General features: G+C 52.0%; 2 protein-coding genes across 4 annotated transcripts; both read right to left on the reverse strand.

The window, feature by feature from the left end:
- Positions 1 to 23: 23 nt before the first annotated feature.
- On the reverse strand, positions 24 to 4,274 carry Dpp7 (dipeptidylpeptidase 7). Its single transcript, NM_031973.1, is given in 13 exon segments — positions 24 to 323; positions 443 to 513; positions 891 to 955; positions 1,065 to 1,221; positions 1,313 to 1,431; positions 2,040 to 2,100; positions 2,257 to 2,423; positions 2,530 to 2,611; positions 2,802 to 2,937; positions 3,484 to 3,647; positions 3,730 to 3,869; positions 3,944 to 4,057; positions 4,146 to 4,274. Coding segments are annotated over 13 exon segments (1,503 nt in total). The 5' UTR covers positions 4,243 to 4,274; the 3' UTR covers positions 24 to 193.
- A 3,874-nt stretch (positions 4,275 to 8,148) lies between these two features.
- Uap1l1 (UDP-N-acetylglucosamine pyrophosphorylase 1 like 1) lies at positions 8,149 to 15,400 on the reverse strand. 3 transcript variants are annotated; one of them, XR_015682804.1, is made up of 10 exons: positions 15,038 to 15,370; positions 14,583 to 14,787; positions 14,203 to 14,378; positions 13,800 to 13,972; positions 13,511 to 13,704; positions 12,968 to 13,108; positions 12,262 to 12,447; positions 11,688 to 11,754; positions 11,180 to 11,328; positions 8,149 to 8,416 (listed from the first exon to the last, which is right to left on the reverse strand). XR_015682804.1 is itself a non-coding variant. In NM_001134516.1 (9 exon segments), coding segments are annotated over 9 exon segments (1,524 nt in total). In that variant the 5' UTR covers positions 15,327 to 15,400; the 3' UTR covers positions 10,127 to 11,235.
- Between the last annotated feature and the right edge of the window lie 1,475 nt (positions 15,401 to 16,875).

Below are 16,875 nucleotides of genomic sequence, written 5' to 3' on the forward strand. Positions count from 1 at the left end.
GTACATGGACCCTACTAGACAAGGACATAGCACGTGTTTATTCTGTCTCTCCATCTCCCACCAGCTCCTTGCTGAGGTCCAGCTCAGACAAAGCACCATGAGTCTGGATAGTATCAGACGTAAGGCGAGCTGTCACACAGCGGCTCACATAGAACAGGGTCTCTGGGTTTGCTGCATCTCGGCTGGAAGGCTGCTACTTAGGCCCAGGCCACTGTGCCTCTGCTGGTTGCTTTAGTCTGGCTGCTGCTACCCACTCGCGAATGAGGGTAGCTTCCAGCTTACGCACCTCCACGACAGACGGGGGGTCTTCTGAGTTAGATGCTCTAAGAAGCAGACAGATAAGGGGTGGTGACACTCAGGTGGCAAGCATACAGGGTGAGGTTCATGTCCGTCTAACCCACAACCCAACACTGGCCCAGAGGTAGGCTGCACTACACTGCACCTGAGGTCTAGGTGATGTGCTCCCCCTTGGATGGTGACAGCAATGATTGATGTACTCAGGTTGCGCTGGATCTGTTGGAAGAATGAAGCATGTGGCCTGTGCTTTAAGCCACAGGGTAGGCAAGCCTTTCCCACCCTTGCACCCTGACATAGATGCCAGTGCTGTCTTTAGATGCAACTGAAGCAACAGTGAGCATACTGCACAGCTTCTAATAGCTCCATTGGAAAGGGAAGGTGGAAGGGACGGGCCAGATGCTACACTACGTTAAGTGATCAGGGAAAAAGCAACCCAAAAGGAGAGATGAGGGAATGAGGACGGGGGCAACAATGGCCAGATGAAGCTGAATGTGAACCTGCAGAGGAAAAGCTGTATGAGGAGCCTGGCCATGCAGTCCAGTCACTGCCAAGAATACCTACATAGGGCCGGCAACTGCCAGGCCTGGACTTACCCCACCCCCTGCCCAGGGGTCTAGGTCACCGTTGGAGAAAATGATGTTGCTGGCTGCTTTAAGGTCTAAAAGGAACACAGCAAGTGGTGGTGAGGTATCCGACAGAAGCAGCTCAGGACAGAGGGCAGGGTCCTTCCCAGCACCCGGCTCCCAGTCACCAGCCCAGCCCTTTACCGCCACCCCAGAAGCTGGTCTGCAGCCAGTCTGGCCGAGGCCACACGCCCCATGTATCCAGGCAGTATTGCTGGCGGAGTTCATCAGAGAAAGGGATTTCAGGGAACATGTCTGTCACGTTGTTGCTGTCAAAGGTCAGATTGATCTCCGTACAGGCCTGCAGGTGCCCCACAGTGAAATAAGTCAGACAGGCAAGCCACACACCCAACCCCTATGCTTGCCAGTTTAGCTCCTCTATGTCCACAAACCTGGTAGTCCCAGGCCCTGGCATTGGAGCCAGTGCCACAGCCAGTGGGGTCAGCACAGCTTTGGTACATCTGGTAGATGTCAAAACAGGGTTCCATGCCAGAGGAGTTGTAGACCAGCCCTGGATAGGATTAGTGCTGGGACCAGCAGCCAGCCAGTACATGCTCAGGCTACTACTCACACACCTTGGAAGGAAGGCTAACATAGGTTCGCCACAGCGAAGTAAGCATTCGGAGTCTTTGGAGCATGTGCCTGCCTTCAACAGTCCAGAGACACAATCTTTTTTTTTTTTTTTCTTTTTTTTGGTTCTTTTTTTCGGAGCTGGGGACCGAACCCAGGGCCTTGCGCTTCCTAGGTAAGCGCTCTACCACTGAGCTAAATCCCCAGCCCCCAGGGACACAATCTTAATGCCAAGTACCCTGCCTCACAACAGGGCAGGGCAGGCATGTAGAGCCTTGTGGCGAGGGACTGCAAAGGTCCCATAGCAACCCTCGGGTAGCTATGCATGTTCTTAGGATGACTAGGAAGTCATGTTACCCTCTTCAGCTTATGCCCGGTTCCCAAGACACAGGTCCTGTCATTTCAAAAGCTGTACTGGGTCCCCTACTACATTTCAAATAGCCTACCAGACTAAGCCCAGGTCAGGGATATGGGTCCTTTCCCTACTCAGCCCTGTGTCACTGTTAGAGTCACTACCCTTGCCCCATTAAGACCAAGGAGTAGACTCACCTGCCAGTGCCCGTAGACCCATGATCCTCTGGCCCTCACTCAACAACCGTTCACAGCCCACCTAGAAGAGAAGGGCAGCAGAATATCTCAGCGGAGGCCCCTTTCACAGAGTGTGGGTCAGGGCTGTTAGCCTACATGGACACAACAGCAGATGGTATGAAAGCAGGTAGCTACAAGCCTGTTGGATCAGGCTAGCACCCAGGGAGAGCCACCTCACCTTGACAGGGTTGGCAGGAAGGGGCCCTAGAAAGTTAGTAGGGTACGGGTAATCCATCATGGCGAGAACAGTAAATGCATTCCGGGCAAACCCAAAGAGCTGAGTCAGGTCCTTTGGGCTGGAAAGTGATTGGCAGGTCCCAAAATTCTGGCTGATGGTGTCATAGGCTGGGAAGAGAGAAGCCAGGAGAAAAGGCTGAGGAAACTGCTGGCAAATATGAAGGGCAAGAATGAATGCCCAAAGGGGACAGCATGTGAAGAAGGACCTCCTCACCTCCCTGGAGGAACAAGTCTTTGATTTGCTGGAAAGCATCCCGCACAGCCTGGGCACACTTGGGACTCTGGCCATAGAAGTCCTGGAAAAGGGGTTGGGGATTCAGCTTAGCGGTAGAGCGCTTGCCTAGCAAGCGCAAGGCCCTGGGTTCGGTCCCCAGCTCCGAAAAAAAGAAAAAAGAAAAAAAAAAAAAGAAGTCCTGGAAAAGAAGCCAAGATTGCTGCTGCTCACCTTCCTGCACTGGCCTGGGGTACCCAAGCCCCATCACTCACCGCTGTGACATCTCGGAAGAATTGGTCGGGGTTGCCAAGGCCTGCGACAGCTATAACAGGAGCGCTGGCCGCCAGTGCCCCAGCCACCAGGTGGGGGTACTTCATCCTCATGTAGGCGCTCAGCATTCCCCCATAACTGGGGTGGGGAAAGGACACAGGATTGTGGTTATGGGAAGCGGCCTCCATGCTGAGGCTAGCAGTCTCACTGTCCTCCAGGCCGGGGTGTCTAGGCTAGACCTGTGTCATCCCCTTGCTCCTTCCCTGCTCCGGAGTCCCAAATGTGGGGAAAAAAGGACCTGAAGCTGTCAGGCCCATACATTTTGATCCCAGGGGCAAGGCCTTCACTGGGAAAAGGCCCTGTGGGTGCCCTGCTCTGGCCCAGCAATGAAGACATTGCTGAACAATATCAGCAGGGATTGTCCCACTAGTGTGGGTGACACAGCATGCACAGCCTATGAGGTCCACTCAAGGAGGGCTTCCATGAGGAGGTAAAGCTAGACCTAGCCCTTCCATGCATGGGGCTAGGCACCCTGGAGCTAGAAAGAGGATGCAGAGAATGTAAGAGACATTTCTTTGGCCCTCCTTATATAGGGTGCCACTTGGGGCCATGAGAGTGGCGTAAGTAGGACTCTAGGATCTCCTGTGGGGACAGATCTGTCCTGAAGGGATATCAAGGACCCACCTCCCTCCAAAGGCTATGGTGGGGGCATCCTGGACCCCAAGATTGTGCCGCAGGGCCTGGAGCAGCACGGCGAAGTCAGCCAGCGCCTGCTCCACAGTCAGCAGCTGTGTGTATCCCCGCTGTGTGGACTGCACACCGAATGGAAGCGATTTCCCATAATACCGCTGCAGGAAGAAGGAAGCGATGGCTAACCGCTGCCTCTGTGTTCCCCACCTCCCTCAGCTCAGGAAGTGCCCTGGTACCTACATGCTCAGCAAAGACCAGCAGGGCCTCCTGCTGGGCTGCCAGTTCCACTATGAAGCCAGAGTTGTTAGCGAGGGACCAGATATCCCCCTCATTCCCTGTGTAGAAGAAAATGGGCCCCTCGCCCATCTTCCAGAACTTATCTGTGGGAAGTAAATGGGTCTCTGTAAGGCCAGGGATAAGCAGGTAAGGACCATGCTGTGGGGCCAGCACTCACCTGACACCAGGAACCGCTGGCCAAAGGTCTTGTTGCTGAAACTCTCAAAGTTGAAATGGTCCATGTACTGCTCAAAGTAATTCTCACGAAAGTCAGGGTCTAGAACGCTGTCGGCTGCAGGTAGGTGTAGATACTCAGGAACTGTTAGGGGTCATAACGGACGCAGGAGGGTCAGGAGGGAGGGCAGTCAGTCTGCACTCACCTGTAGCCTGCAGGCTGCACAGACCCAGTGTCAGCAACAAGACCAGGACCCAGGAGGGGACCCCATGGTCCACAGGAGAACAAGGATGGAGACCCATGCCTGATTCTGAGCGGGCCGCTGGCAGTCATGTGACTTGGTCACAAGACAGACACTACAGGCGGGGCAGCATCACATGACAGCCTGGCGGGGCTGTCCTACAGTGGCTGGATTCTAGCTGGAGGACTAACCTACTCTCCCTCTTACTTAAGCTTCCCAGTTCTTTGATCCAGATTTGTGGGCTCCTTCTTGTTTCCACAAAGATGGCTACTGTGGAGACCCGGGAAACAGACAGAGGGCTAAGGTTCATCAGGACTGGGTGGTCTCCCAAGTGTCCAGCTTCTGTACCACAAGGTGATGGGAGGGAGGGTCCTCACACACAAGGATGCTGCAGGATGTTGAAGTTCCTAGAGGTTGCAGGCCCCACACGATCCACTGGCTGCTAGAGCTACCAACTCATTCAGCCCTGGGCGCTAGAGACGGCGGGAGCCTTCTCGCCCAAGATGACTGCTCTGCTCCCAGCCCTCAGCTCCAGTCAGCATCAGACAGGCCCATAATTACAGAGCCAAGGAAACTGGGACATTTCTGTCTGCTCTCAGAGACTGGCCTCAGGAAGGTAGGGGATTGCTGCAGAGGGACAGTGTCTCCCTCCGAGAGAGGACACTGGACGTATCCGAGTCGTGTCTGGGATCACTGAGCGGCTCTGTTCTCCCCCATGCTGGCACTGTGCCCACAGCCCAAACAGAATGGAGAAAGGGGAGTATGCAGAGAGAAGAAAGAACCAGTTTTCTCTCTGGTACCCAATCTCAGGTCTGGAAGAGGAAAGACATCCACGGAAGTTGGTGACTTGGACTGGCTCGGCCATGAGTGGAGCATGTCCATCCAGCATGGCCACAGTCCAGTGGGACACACAGCTTAGAGCTGTGGAATCTGTGCCACAGGACTCCTAACGCTGTGTAGATGCCTACGTTTGTGATTGCACGCTTTGGAGGGCGTCACTGTTGTGCTGCGCAGTAAGGTCTACCTGTGGCGTGCCTTAACTCTATGTGGCTTGAGTATCTGCCAGCGTTCTGCATTGAAACATTGTTGGTGAACCTTCACACTCTTCCTATCCTTGAATTTCCTTTTGAATTTCATGCCATGTTACTTCTCAGTCCCTGCCTGTCATCTGCTTATGCAGCCCACTGCTTTGAATGCAGAAATGGTGTTTCTGTGGCATTACACACAGGTCTTTGTTATAACGCGTTTCTCCTTGGGAATTTTCTGTAAGTCATCTTCTTCCTTTTTAAAAAAAAAGATTTATTTATTTACTATATATAAGTACACTGTAGTTGTCTTCAGACACACCAGAAAAGGGCATCAGATCCTATTACAGATGGTTGTGAGCAACCATGTGGTTGCTGGAAATTGAACTCAGGACCTCTGGAAGAGCAGTCAGTGCTCTTAACCACTGAGCCATCTCTCCAGCCCATCTTCTCCCTTTTTTAATTAAAAGAATGTCATATTTATTTTATGTGTTTTGCCTGTATGTGTGTGTATGTATGTACGTATGTATGTATGCATTACAACATACATGTTTGGTTTCTTTGGGGTCCAGAAGAGAGTTTTGAAACCTCTGTAAGTACAGAAGCCACAGATGGTTGTTACCCACCATGAGAACAGTAGGAATCAAACTGTGTCCTCTGCAAGAGCAGCAACCACTGAGCCAATGCTCCCTTCCTGAGTTTTAAGGCGGAAAGGGGTATTCAGCTATCAGTGTGTTTAATTGTGAGTTAGGCATCTTACGCTCTCCCTTCATACTTCTTACTACTGCACATCTCTAAATCTGAAATGTCAGAGAGCTTATTTCATGAACACAGTTGCTTTACCTGCTGTGTATCTGTGCACCATCCATGTGTATTGCTCATGGAGGCCGGAAGTGGGTGCTCAATACCCTCAGGTCTGTAGTGTTAGGTGATTGTGAGCCACCAATGGGACTGGGATTTGAACCCAGGTACTCTGGAAGAGCAGCCCAAGCTCTTAACCACTGATTTATTTATATCAGGTACTTCTATATAGATCAGACTGATTTGAACTTGCAGCATTCCTGTCTGTGCTCTGGCATTCTGGAATTACATGCACACACCACCACACTGACAAAGTACAGAGCCTTAAGCCCAGGCAAGCACTCTTCCTCCGAGCTGTGTCGCAGCCGGCTGTGTTTCATTGTTTCTAAATTATCCCTTAGCTAATGGAGATATGCTACTTTGATGTTATTTTGGGGGTGGCTGGAGGTCTTGTAATTGTTTCCAATATTGGTGTGACCTGTTTACTTTATAATTATTTTGTGTACATTTGTGTGACCATGGGGTTTTGCCACTTGTTACTGCTCATGACTCTGTATGTGACTTTTTCAGTCATAGAGTTTCTGACAGTGATGACCTCTGTGGTGAGTTTTGCATTTTGTGCAGAGTAAGCACCTTGCCCAACAAAGTCCATAGCGTCCAAGGGTCTTGAGGCTGGCGTTCTTCACTGGGAAGACCTAGGACTACACAGACCTTGCTAAGGCAAGGGCATATTCTACTCTCAGAATTAATTATGGCAACTATGTCTTATGTGAGGATCCCTGCTGGACAACTGAAGCCAGCATCACTGCTGTGTTCCCTACCAAGGGAACAAATTTCTGACCACTTGGACTCCCTCCTTTCTTTGGGACTCGATTTTATCGAGGGGAGCAAGAGTATTACATCACTAGTTGTACTAAGTATCTTGTCAGATAGAAGTCCTGTATGATTTAATGTCCCATAAATTGGTCAGAGGTATTTCTCAAATAACTGTGAAGAGCAAGTGTGGCGATGCACCCTATAATCCCTGCACCCGGGTGAGGCAGCCAGCCTGGCCTAGACAGTGAGTCTCAGACCAGCCAGGGCCACACACAGAGACCCCTATCTCAAACAATAGAATGTACTTTTTATATGTATATTGATTAGATTCATATGAAGTCTGTTTTCTAGACTCTGACTAAAACAAAGTTGTGTAGACCCCTTGCTTCATGATCACCAATGGTATAAATCTGCAATATTATGATGTTTTGTGTATTTAGGACAGGGTCTTTCTATTTTTTTTTTTTTTTTTTGGAGCTGGGGACTGAACCCAGGGCCTTGTGCTTCCTAGGCAAGCGCTCTACCACTGAGCTAAATCCCCAACCCCAGGACAGGGTCTTTCTAGTAGCCCAGGTTGGTTTCCGACTCATGGTCCTCTTGCCTCTTCCAAGTGCTGGTATTATAGACAAGACTGGGCACTCTTGATTTTGCTTGGTAATCATGACCACTGCATACAGATTGCCAGTGGGTAACACTACTTCCTGAACTTGTAGATGGGATTTTTTTTTTTTGGTTCTTTTTTTCGGAGCTGGGGACCGAACCCAGGGCCTTGCGCTTCCTAGGCAAGCGCTCTACCACTGAGCTAAATCCCCAGCCCCGTAGATGGGATCTTTTAATGGCTCCGCTTGTTCTTACTCTGCTCCACTGTGAAGTCCTCTGAAACATTTACGGTTTACAGTCCAGCGTTTCACCAGGGCTTGCACTATCACGCACTGTCATGTTTTCAGAAGTGCCACCAGTTTCTGCCCTTGTGTAGACCCAGGTGTCACTACTGCCATAATTGTCTGGACTGATACCATCTGGTGATCATACGACCTCTAGAGATTTAGAAGTGGTAGTGGGTCCTGTCCTCTTCCTAAACATCCACCCCAGCCCTAAGTTTTATGGTTGCTCTTCTGCGGGGATCAAATGTGTCACACCAGGCTTCCAGATTCCTTTTCTAATGAACGGAATTGGCTGATGACAGCAGTGAGTAAGTTTAAGCTACACCAGTCACAGACCTGCAAGTTACGTCTTTCCATAAATCCACAGGCTGTGGTGATTTCGCTGCCTTAATTCACTGGGCACTCTTGCTCTTGCTTGGTAATCATGACCCCTGGCAAACATGGGTTCCTTTAGTATATTCCAGTCTTAGTTACTAGCAGCAACTCGGGTTACATACTTTGTGTCATACAATGATGTCATTCACAGATTGCCTAAGAAAGGTTAAAAAGGCTCTAGGGTTCAGAGCTGGAAGAACAGGGAGCAGATGCTGAGATCAGGCCCACACAGCAGGCCGGATGGAAGCAAGGTTCTCACTGGATGGTTTTTCCGGGCTGGGTTCCTGACCAGTGATGAGTTTGATGCGTACTTGAGATACACACATAGCAGCTCCTACCGCATAAAATGGAGTGAATCCACGTAAGGCTCAGCATGAAGACTGCTGTCCTCTACACAGAGGAAGCCAGAACAGGCCCAGCCTGCTTCCCCAGTGGGTAAAGGAAGTAACAGGGAAGTTTACTTGAGGCACCGAGACCCTTGGGATCTGTGTTCTAAGACAGACCATTTAGGTTTGCTTCACACATGGTTCGAGAAGTCAACGCTCAACCCTACTAAGCAGCACTACGGCGTAGGGGACCCTACCTCACGTTTGCTCCAGTGTCAATGACATGGCTTTTGTTTGATTTGAAAGTGTTTGTGTCACTATGGAGCTCTGTGTGGCCTGGCACTCCAGGGTTGGCCTCTAACTCAAGAAACATGCCTGCCTCTACCTCCCTAGGGCTGGGATTAAGGCCTCCACACCCAGGTTCCAGGTACACATTTACGGTGTGCAACGGCTGTGCATCTCCGGGTACCCGTTTACGGCAAGCCTATTTGGCCTTTGGTTTCTCTGAATTTGAAAACTCTATTGGTCTCAGGTCTCCACCTCCTCCTCCTCATTTAGTGTCCTCCTGGCTATCTTCCCACATGTACTGGACCAGCCCTCAAGTGATGCTTCCTATAGCCTATCAAAACAGGGAGTACCAGCCACAGGTCTGCTACAAAGGTTTTCTCTGGAGCATCCTATGTCTTGGGTTTCCCTGAACCCCTGGTGAAGTGGAAGCATGATAGGTTTCTTTTTTTTTTTTTTTCTTTTTTCTTTTTTTCGGAGCTGGGGACCGAACCCAGGGCCTTGCGCTTGCTAGGCAAGCGCTCTACCACTGAGCTAAATCCCCAATCCCGCATGATAGGTTTCTTAGCCCTCCTGTTCCCAAAGTCCTGTCCCCTGGATCTAACCCTTCCCACCTCTGTATGTCAAGAGAAACCAGAGCTCTGGCCTACCATGCAAATGAAGCCCTGGATTTCAACTCCCACCACCCCGCAAACCAAGCATCTTGTCAGGATTGTTCAGAGGTCAAGGGTCAGCCTTGCCTGTGTAGCTGATTCAAGGCCAGCCTGGGATGCACAAGACTCTGCTCACCAACCTCTGTTTATCCCAAATGTCTAATCTGTGAAAATAAAAACGTCCACTCTGTCTTTTCAGGAGAATACGGGGCTAGGAATGGTGGGGATGTAACTATGGAGAGCTCCACAGTAAGGGGACAATTATTCATCTTGATTGAATGTGGGGTACACTAATATATTCACACGAGATCTTGAAACACTGTCCCTTGATCACCCCAGTCTGATAGCCTTATAATCATATAAGATACAATCACCAGGGGTTGGGGATTTAGCTCAGTGGTAGAGCGCTTGCCTAGCAAGCACAAGGCCCTGGGTTCGGTCCCCAGCTCCGAAAAAAAAGAAAAGAAAAAAAAAAAAAAAGATACAATCACCAAGGAAATGGGTGAAGGACACAGAGATGTCTTTGATTTTTTTTTTTTTTTTTTTTTTTTTTTTGGAGCTGGGGACCGAACCCAGGGCCTTGCGCTTGCTAGGCAAGCGCTCTACCACTGAGCTAAATCTCCAACCCTTGATTTTTTTTTTTTTAAAGTCCTTTCAAGAATCCAGTTGGAGACTAGGGGTTTTCATCTCCACCCCACTGATCTCCCCAGGGGCCCTGGCTTGTCTGTGGAACCAGAAGAGACAGTGCAAGATGACCACAGAGTTCAACAAAAGCTCAGGTGATTTCTACAAGCTGGTTTAACCATTGCAGCCGCAGGCCCGGTCCTCCCATCTTCCCCAGATCTGTGTCCGCTGCTCCACACCAAAGGTGAATGAATTCACTCCTCCCTCTGACCTCCTGTGGGAAAGCTAAAGGAAGTGAGCAGGAGCCCACATGTCTGGGGTAGGTAGGTGGCTGCAGAGAGGCTGTCTGTCCTGACTGCTGTTACTTTACAGGGTAGGGCCAGTGTCATCATTTCCTGCATGGGAGAACAGCTGTGAGTCCATGGAGGTCCAGCCAGTGACAGAACAAGGCCAGGCGGCAGAGCCAAGTGCCACTTTAAAGAGAAGCTACATCTCCATCCTAGAGCTTTGGCTCTAAGCTCTGGGAAAAGCAACTTACCAAGATGAGCTGTGCTCCTGTCTGGGTCAAAATCAGTTGCAGAAGGCAACCAGTGCGATCTCTCGTTCTGGGAGGAAAATACTTAGGACACAGCAGCCAGGCGCACTGGTAAGTGTGACTGGGAGACTCGGGGTGTGAAGAGGTCTAGGGAGATTTCATCTTTCATCTCAGGTGTGCAGGTCAGAGTCCTCCAACCTGGTCCTAACCATTGGCATCTGGCTTCTTCTATTGGTCCTGTGTGGCACGTGGTACGACATGCTCAGCCTTCCTCCAGTTATGGTTCTGCTATCTAGGGTAGGCCTTTTTACTACACCCGCTATGGCACAGCTCACTGTCTGCTGAGCCTGTGTGTTGGCCTGTGTGCTGGGTAGCAGGGGTCGGGGGGAGATGCTAGAAGGGCATCTCCAGTGCTGCCTTCCTAGATAACACTTCCCTCCCTCTACCCTGAACCTCTTCTAGCCCTGTTTCCCAACGTTCTTAACCCCCTGCCTCTCAGCCAAGCCCTAGAGCCAGCAAGGAGACAAAAACAAAACAAACAAAACCCACACACAGAGAGACAACCAGAATCCATGGGGGGACCCAAGAAGTCCCAGCCTTTCGAAATCAACCAGCACACTTGTCTCAGTGTCAAGACAATGTCTGCAGGCTAGCATTTCCACTTGGAACCTCACCCAGAGTTGCATCGCCACCCTACAGAACCCCATGGCCAGAGCCTGGGAGCAAGCGGTTAGCACTCCTGTGACTGCAGCAGCCTGGCTTGGTCCTCATCCAGAATGAATGGAGACTGGAGTTTTCGGCCTTGCAGGTACGTTTCCAACCCCTATAAGCAAGGGGTTACAGCGGCTAAGTGTCCACTTTGCCTGCGCATACCCGCTCCAGCCACCCTGAAACATCACTCCAGTGTTGCCCTGTCAGGGAGGGACAGCACAGGACTCCGGGGCTAGTGTCTCTCCCTCAGGAAGACTCCCCAAAATCTTGGTCTCAGCCTTGATTCCTTCCTATACCCCAACCCCTCTAAGATTGGCAAAGGCCTCCAGACCCCTCAGCCCACCACATCCCAAAAATTCACACTTCATTGGCCAACTGAACTGGGGCTGTAACCTTCTACCCTAGTCCCGGCTTCTCCCATTTTTACACAAACCAGAGTTCATGAACTCCTGGAAGGGAACTCGTGCTCACCTCTCCAGAGTAAGACACCAAGGGCGATATCTCACAGATGGCTGGAGGGTCTCCATTTGGGAGCAGGCTAGGGAAGAGCAGCAGTCAGCACCTGCCTCTCATGGGGATCCTCCCAGCTCCCTCAGGACGTGGGCTGGTAAGTGTCTGCCCAGCATGAATACAAATTCTTCCCTCTGCACAGCCCAAACCATAAGGCCAGACGCCAGGCTCTGGCCTAACTAAACAGAGCTCAGACAGCTTGGCCTACCCACAGCTCCAGAATGACAACAGGGGAGACAGACACCGAAGGTCCTTTTCCTCTCCTGTGCTAAAGAGACTTCCTCATGTCTCTTGAGGGTTAGGCCTAGGTCTCATCTTCAAAGCTTATGAGAGCCTGCTTGGGGGTTATTTGAGACCCTGCCCTCTTAGTTCCCTGAGCAGACCCTGAGACTAAGAAGCTGGGCTGGGAACTGGCTGGGAACATAGCTGTCTGCATTTGAGGTGGCACTGGGTCAGAAGCAAGCTGGGACAGTGGCAGCGTCACCAGGGCCCTGGGACAAGAATACTACCTCCCGGGCTAAGCTGAGCCCCTCACCCAGACTGCTCCGGAAGCTGGACCCCGTGTACATCCAGGAAGTGGGCTCCAGCCTGGAGAGCCCAGCGGTAGTGCTGAACTAGTAAGGCTCGCCTGGAGGTGGAGGGATTGTCCCTGTCGGCTGTGTCAGCATTCTTCAGTGGGGAGAACTCCTCCTCCCGACACACTTCAAAGGCAACAAAGTTCCTGGTGGAAAGAAGGGCTCACCATCACCCTGCTGCCAGCTAGCTACCCTGCTCCAGACAGGCAAGGGGAAGCCACACTTCCCTAACTGGGAGTGTGTTCCCCTGAGTTCGGTGATCTGATGATCTAGGAGGGCCGTGTAGGCACAAAAAGCACCTTTACTTTCCCGAGGTCCTAGGAAACCTTATCCCCCAACTCTCACTTGTCACATGAGCAGAGAAAGAGGACAGACCCACCCAGCAACTCCAAAACCTGACCATGGGTCAGGACTGTGCAGACTGCTGGGAGGCGGGGTGTCCTTGTCCTCTCAGAACCTCCAATGTTCTCTCTGCTCTCGTTCTCAGGGTGAGAACACCCTCTGGACTTCCCTGAGAACAACCAGCCCAGCCTGTAGTCTCTGAGCTTTCCCCGCCCCACCTGCTCCTCACAAGCTGCCACTTCCCTACTGTCCTGCTGGACCTCTAAACTCGTCCCAGAACAGAGAGAGGGAAGAAGAGGGAAAGAAGTGATTTCCACCACTAACTTAGCAAACGGGAGCACATCAAACACAAACTTCTCCATCTTTATCCCATTCGGTCTTAGCGGCTTTACCAGATTTCCCTCCTCATCCACGTACGGAACCTTCTTCACAGCCACATGCAGCTTCAGCAAGGGCTCAAACTCCCTGGCAGCAAGAGGACAAAGGGAATGTGGCTCAGCCAGGGCAGCTGGAACACCAGTCCCCACTTCTGTATACCTGGCCCGGTGCTGCAGCGCAAGGACCTCGCTATATCTCTGGGGAAAGACACAGGCTTTCTCTGCGCATCCCCAGGGCCACCCGCCACCATGCTGTCCACCTGAGCAAATGACAGGGCAGAGGTGGGGCCAATCCACAAAAGAGAGCTGTGACCAGGGCCTCACACATGCACAGAGCATGACCGCTTGGAACTGGCAGTAACACAGGAATTCTCTCTACCCAGCCCCTTGCCACTCCTGACAGTTGTCAGTCAACTCAAGGGCGGCTCCAGCTACTGTGGTGTTCCTAGGTTCAGCTTGGTCTGGGATATTACCACCCGCTGCCACATACCTGATGACCATATCCAGGAAGCCTCTGGTAAAGAAATGGTTGCAGATGTTGCCTGCGTTGTAGAGCAAGCCACCATCAGCCCCACACTGCCTAGCAATCTCAGGGCTGATCTCGCTGTATTCAACCACCTGCGGGACACCGTCCACCTGGCACACCACACCCACTGGCTCTTCTGGGTACGCTTTCTCCACGACCTGAAGCCACCGGGTATAGACTCAGAGGGCCGGGAGTAGGAGGGATGGGATTTAGCAAGAGGCAGAGGCAAGGAAAACAAAAGCTCGGTGCTCACCTTTGCACCACAGTCTGCTCCCTGAAGCACACAGAAGCCAATGAAGGCTGGGTCAGCCAACCGCACCAAGATGTTGTCGACACAGTACACATGCACAAACTCCACACCCCGCTGCTCCATGTCCTCCAGGATCTGGTGGTCAGCCAGTGCACAGTACAGGCCTCCATTACCATCTACAGAGGAGAAGGAATGGGCTACCCATGGACTCCGGCTCGATCTCCTGCTCAGTCTAGTAAACGCTACAGGAGCACAAACCACCAAGGGCCCGTGACTCCAGACTAGCCAGGGCCACAAAGCCTGCCTGAGTACATCCTACCTGGGTGTCAGGCTTCCTGACCCACAGCTGCCTGTATTCTGTGGCCCAGGTGGGGCAACCTTTCCCCGGCCAAAGTGTGGGCCATACCTGGGGCCATGGCAACTTTGTCTTTCCGTTCCAGGATGGCCTTGCCCTCAAAGGTCACAGCAGGTAGCATGCGCTGCTCGAACAGCACCACGTTAGCGGGGTCTAGGTGAAAGAAGTCGTGCTCCTTGAAGAACTTGATTGTGGGTCCTAGTGTAAACTCACTGGTCATGATGTACCTGTAAAAGACCTAGCAGTGAGCTGCTTCCAGGGGAATCTGGCTCGATCTGGCGAGTGTGGCAGGAACAGGTCTAGATGGGGTTCAGTAAGGGCAAGTAAGTACTGGGCTCTGTCTAGGGCCGTGCTAAGATTGGGTCTAAAGTGTTGGTGTGGGGCAGGCACGTAGGCGTGGTCTTTCTGGGAGGCTGGCATGGAGGACACACCAGGGCACGGTGCAGTGGGTCCCCAGTCGCTGACCAGCCAACTGTTGAACACGCCGGATCCGCTCTGCTTGCAGTTGGTACAGGGTCTTCTGGCTGGGCAGACCAACTTGATACATGCCCTTGGGGTAGGTGACGCCCAGGCGAGTGCCCTGCCCACCGGCCAGCAGCAGGACAGCTACCTTGTTCAGAGCAATCTGTCGGAAACCTGAAGGAGAGGCACGCCCAGTGGAAAGACCTCTTTCACTTTGAAGAGCCACAAGTGAGCCTGCAACTGCACGACTTTGGGGTCTACTAAGCGCAGGAGGAAAGCGCTGCAAGGCAAATAAACTCCCCACAGCACTTCCCGAGTCCGTCCCCTCCACTCCGCCCCACTCCCCCCACCCCCGTAGGCACTAACTCTTCCGGTCGCAGCGGGCAGCGCCTGCCCAACCCCCGCCGGGCACGGCATTGCCTACCTTCCTCTTCCCACCGCAGGCGTGTCTCTTGGTCGCAGCGGATCGCGCTACCCAAGCGTTCTGGGGGCAGGGGCTGCAGGCGCGCCGCCAGGTCCGGCAGAGGACCCGAGGCTAGCGCGCCGGCGGCTGAGGCGCGCTGGCAGTGCTCACGCAGCGCGTCAGCCTCCAGTGAGGAGAGCTCAGCTAGCAGCGCCGCTCGGAGCTCCGGAGCCAGGTCGGCCCAGAAGCGAAGGAGGTGATCCTGGCCCGCGCGCTGCAGCTTTGCGCGCACATCCCTCTCCGAGGCCATAGTGCCACTGCAGCAGCAGGCTCAGCCCGTACTCGTGACTTTCTGACCGATGTCACGAGACCAGGCCAGCTGCACGGATCACAGTGGGGCGGGTCCAGGGTGCAACCCCTCCACGCGGGACCCCGCCCCTTTTTCCTCTTGGGCTCCACTTCGGTCCTCTTTGGCTCCGCCCATCTTCGACCCCTTTTTTATTTAGTTTCCCCTGCGCGTTTCCGGGACTTGAATCCTAGGATCTGGCCTCCCTGTCTAACTCTGTTCAAGGTGTACGGTCCAGACCAGGCTTCCTAGTCCTCCAAGGCCTAGGCGTTTCTCTCCTAAGTAATTCCAATCACACTCCCCATGTGGTCGAAGCTGGTCTGTCCTTGCCCTGTGAAAGAAAGGGAGTCTGAGGTACCGTCACTGGGTGGCCAGACCTAACTTAGCCTCCTGTCTGTCCACAGCCGGAAGGGTGGTCTATAGCAGAATTTTTGCAGAGCCATTGTTTCTGTTGTGAATTCCGGAAAGATGGCACCTAGGCTTTGAAGTAGCCTTAGCATAACTTAGTTCCAAGACATACTTGGCAAACCAGGAAGTCTCGCATGGCTGACAATTGCTTAGATGACCGTTCCTTCCACAACCCCTAGATTAGATAAAAGCTTTTGGTATGCGGAAATTGACTTGTTAAAAGTGCCTTTTGTGAAACTGGGAAACTGTTACTTCTGGAAAAAGTGCTTCTGGGAAGCTGATAACCTTCAATCCTTGAGAGGTGGATTCTCATGTTGCTGAGAAGCCTAAAATTTGTCTTCAGTGTGTCTCTTCTGACTAATCAATCCTCTGAGCAACCCAGAATCAAGCAGTGCCCTGGGAGCCTCTCTCCTTAGAGGCTGAAGCTGAGGCTGAGAGGAGTCTGCCTGATCTTGTAAGCATTCACCTAGAACCACCACTGCTAGCTCTGGGAGGAGGTCAGACCCAGGCTGGCCCTAACCCGCACCCACCTCCCCTCACCTGCCTACCTTTAGGAACTAAGGTTTCCAGACTGAAGCCTCGTGTTTGCTTTTGCTGTTGCTGTTGTCTTGTGTGTGTTGTTTTCTATTTTTGAGATGAGATTTTTTGAGATGTGTAGCCCTGGCTGCCCTGAAACTCACTCTGTAGACCAGGCTGGCCCCAAACTCAGAGATCTGCCTGCCTCTGCCTCTGAAGTGTTGGGATTAAAGGCAAGACCCACCACCACCTGGTACAGATAAAGAAAGCCTCTTGTAAAAAGTATAAAAGCAGGGCTGGAGAGATGGCTCAGCAGTTAAGGCCACTGACTACTCTTCCAGAGGTCCTGAGTTCAGTTCGCAGCAACCACATGGTGGCTCACAACCATCTGTAATGGGATCCAATCCCCTCTTCTGGTGTGTCAGAAGACAGCAATAGTGTACTCATATACATAAAATAAGTAAGTCTTAAAAATTTACAAAACCATAGCTTAAGCCATTTTTAACACAGCTTTGGTTTTTGGTTTTTGTTTTGTTTTGTTTTGTTTTTTTAAGAAACTAGCTTAGAAACTACCTGCCCATATCTTTGT

Source organism: Rattus norvegicus, chromosome 3, assembly GCF_021556685.1.
Source record: "Rattus norvegicus strain SHRSP/BbbUtx chromosome 3, alternate assembly SHRSP_T2T, whole genome shotgun sequence".
Lineage (NCBI taxonomy): Eukaryota > Metazoa > Chordata > Mammalia > Rodentia > Muridae > Rattus > Rattus norvegicus.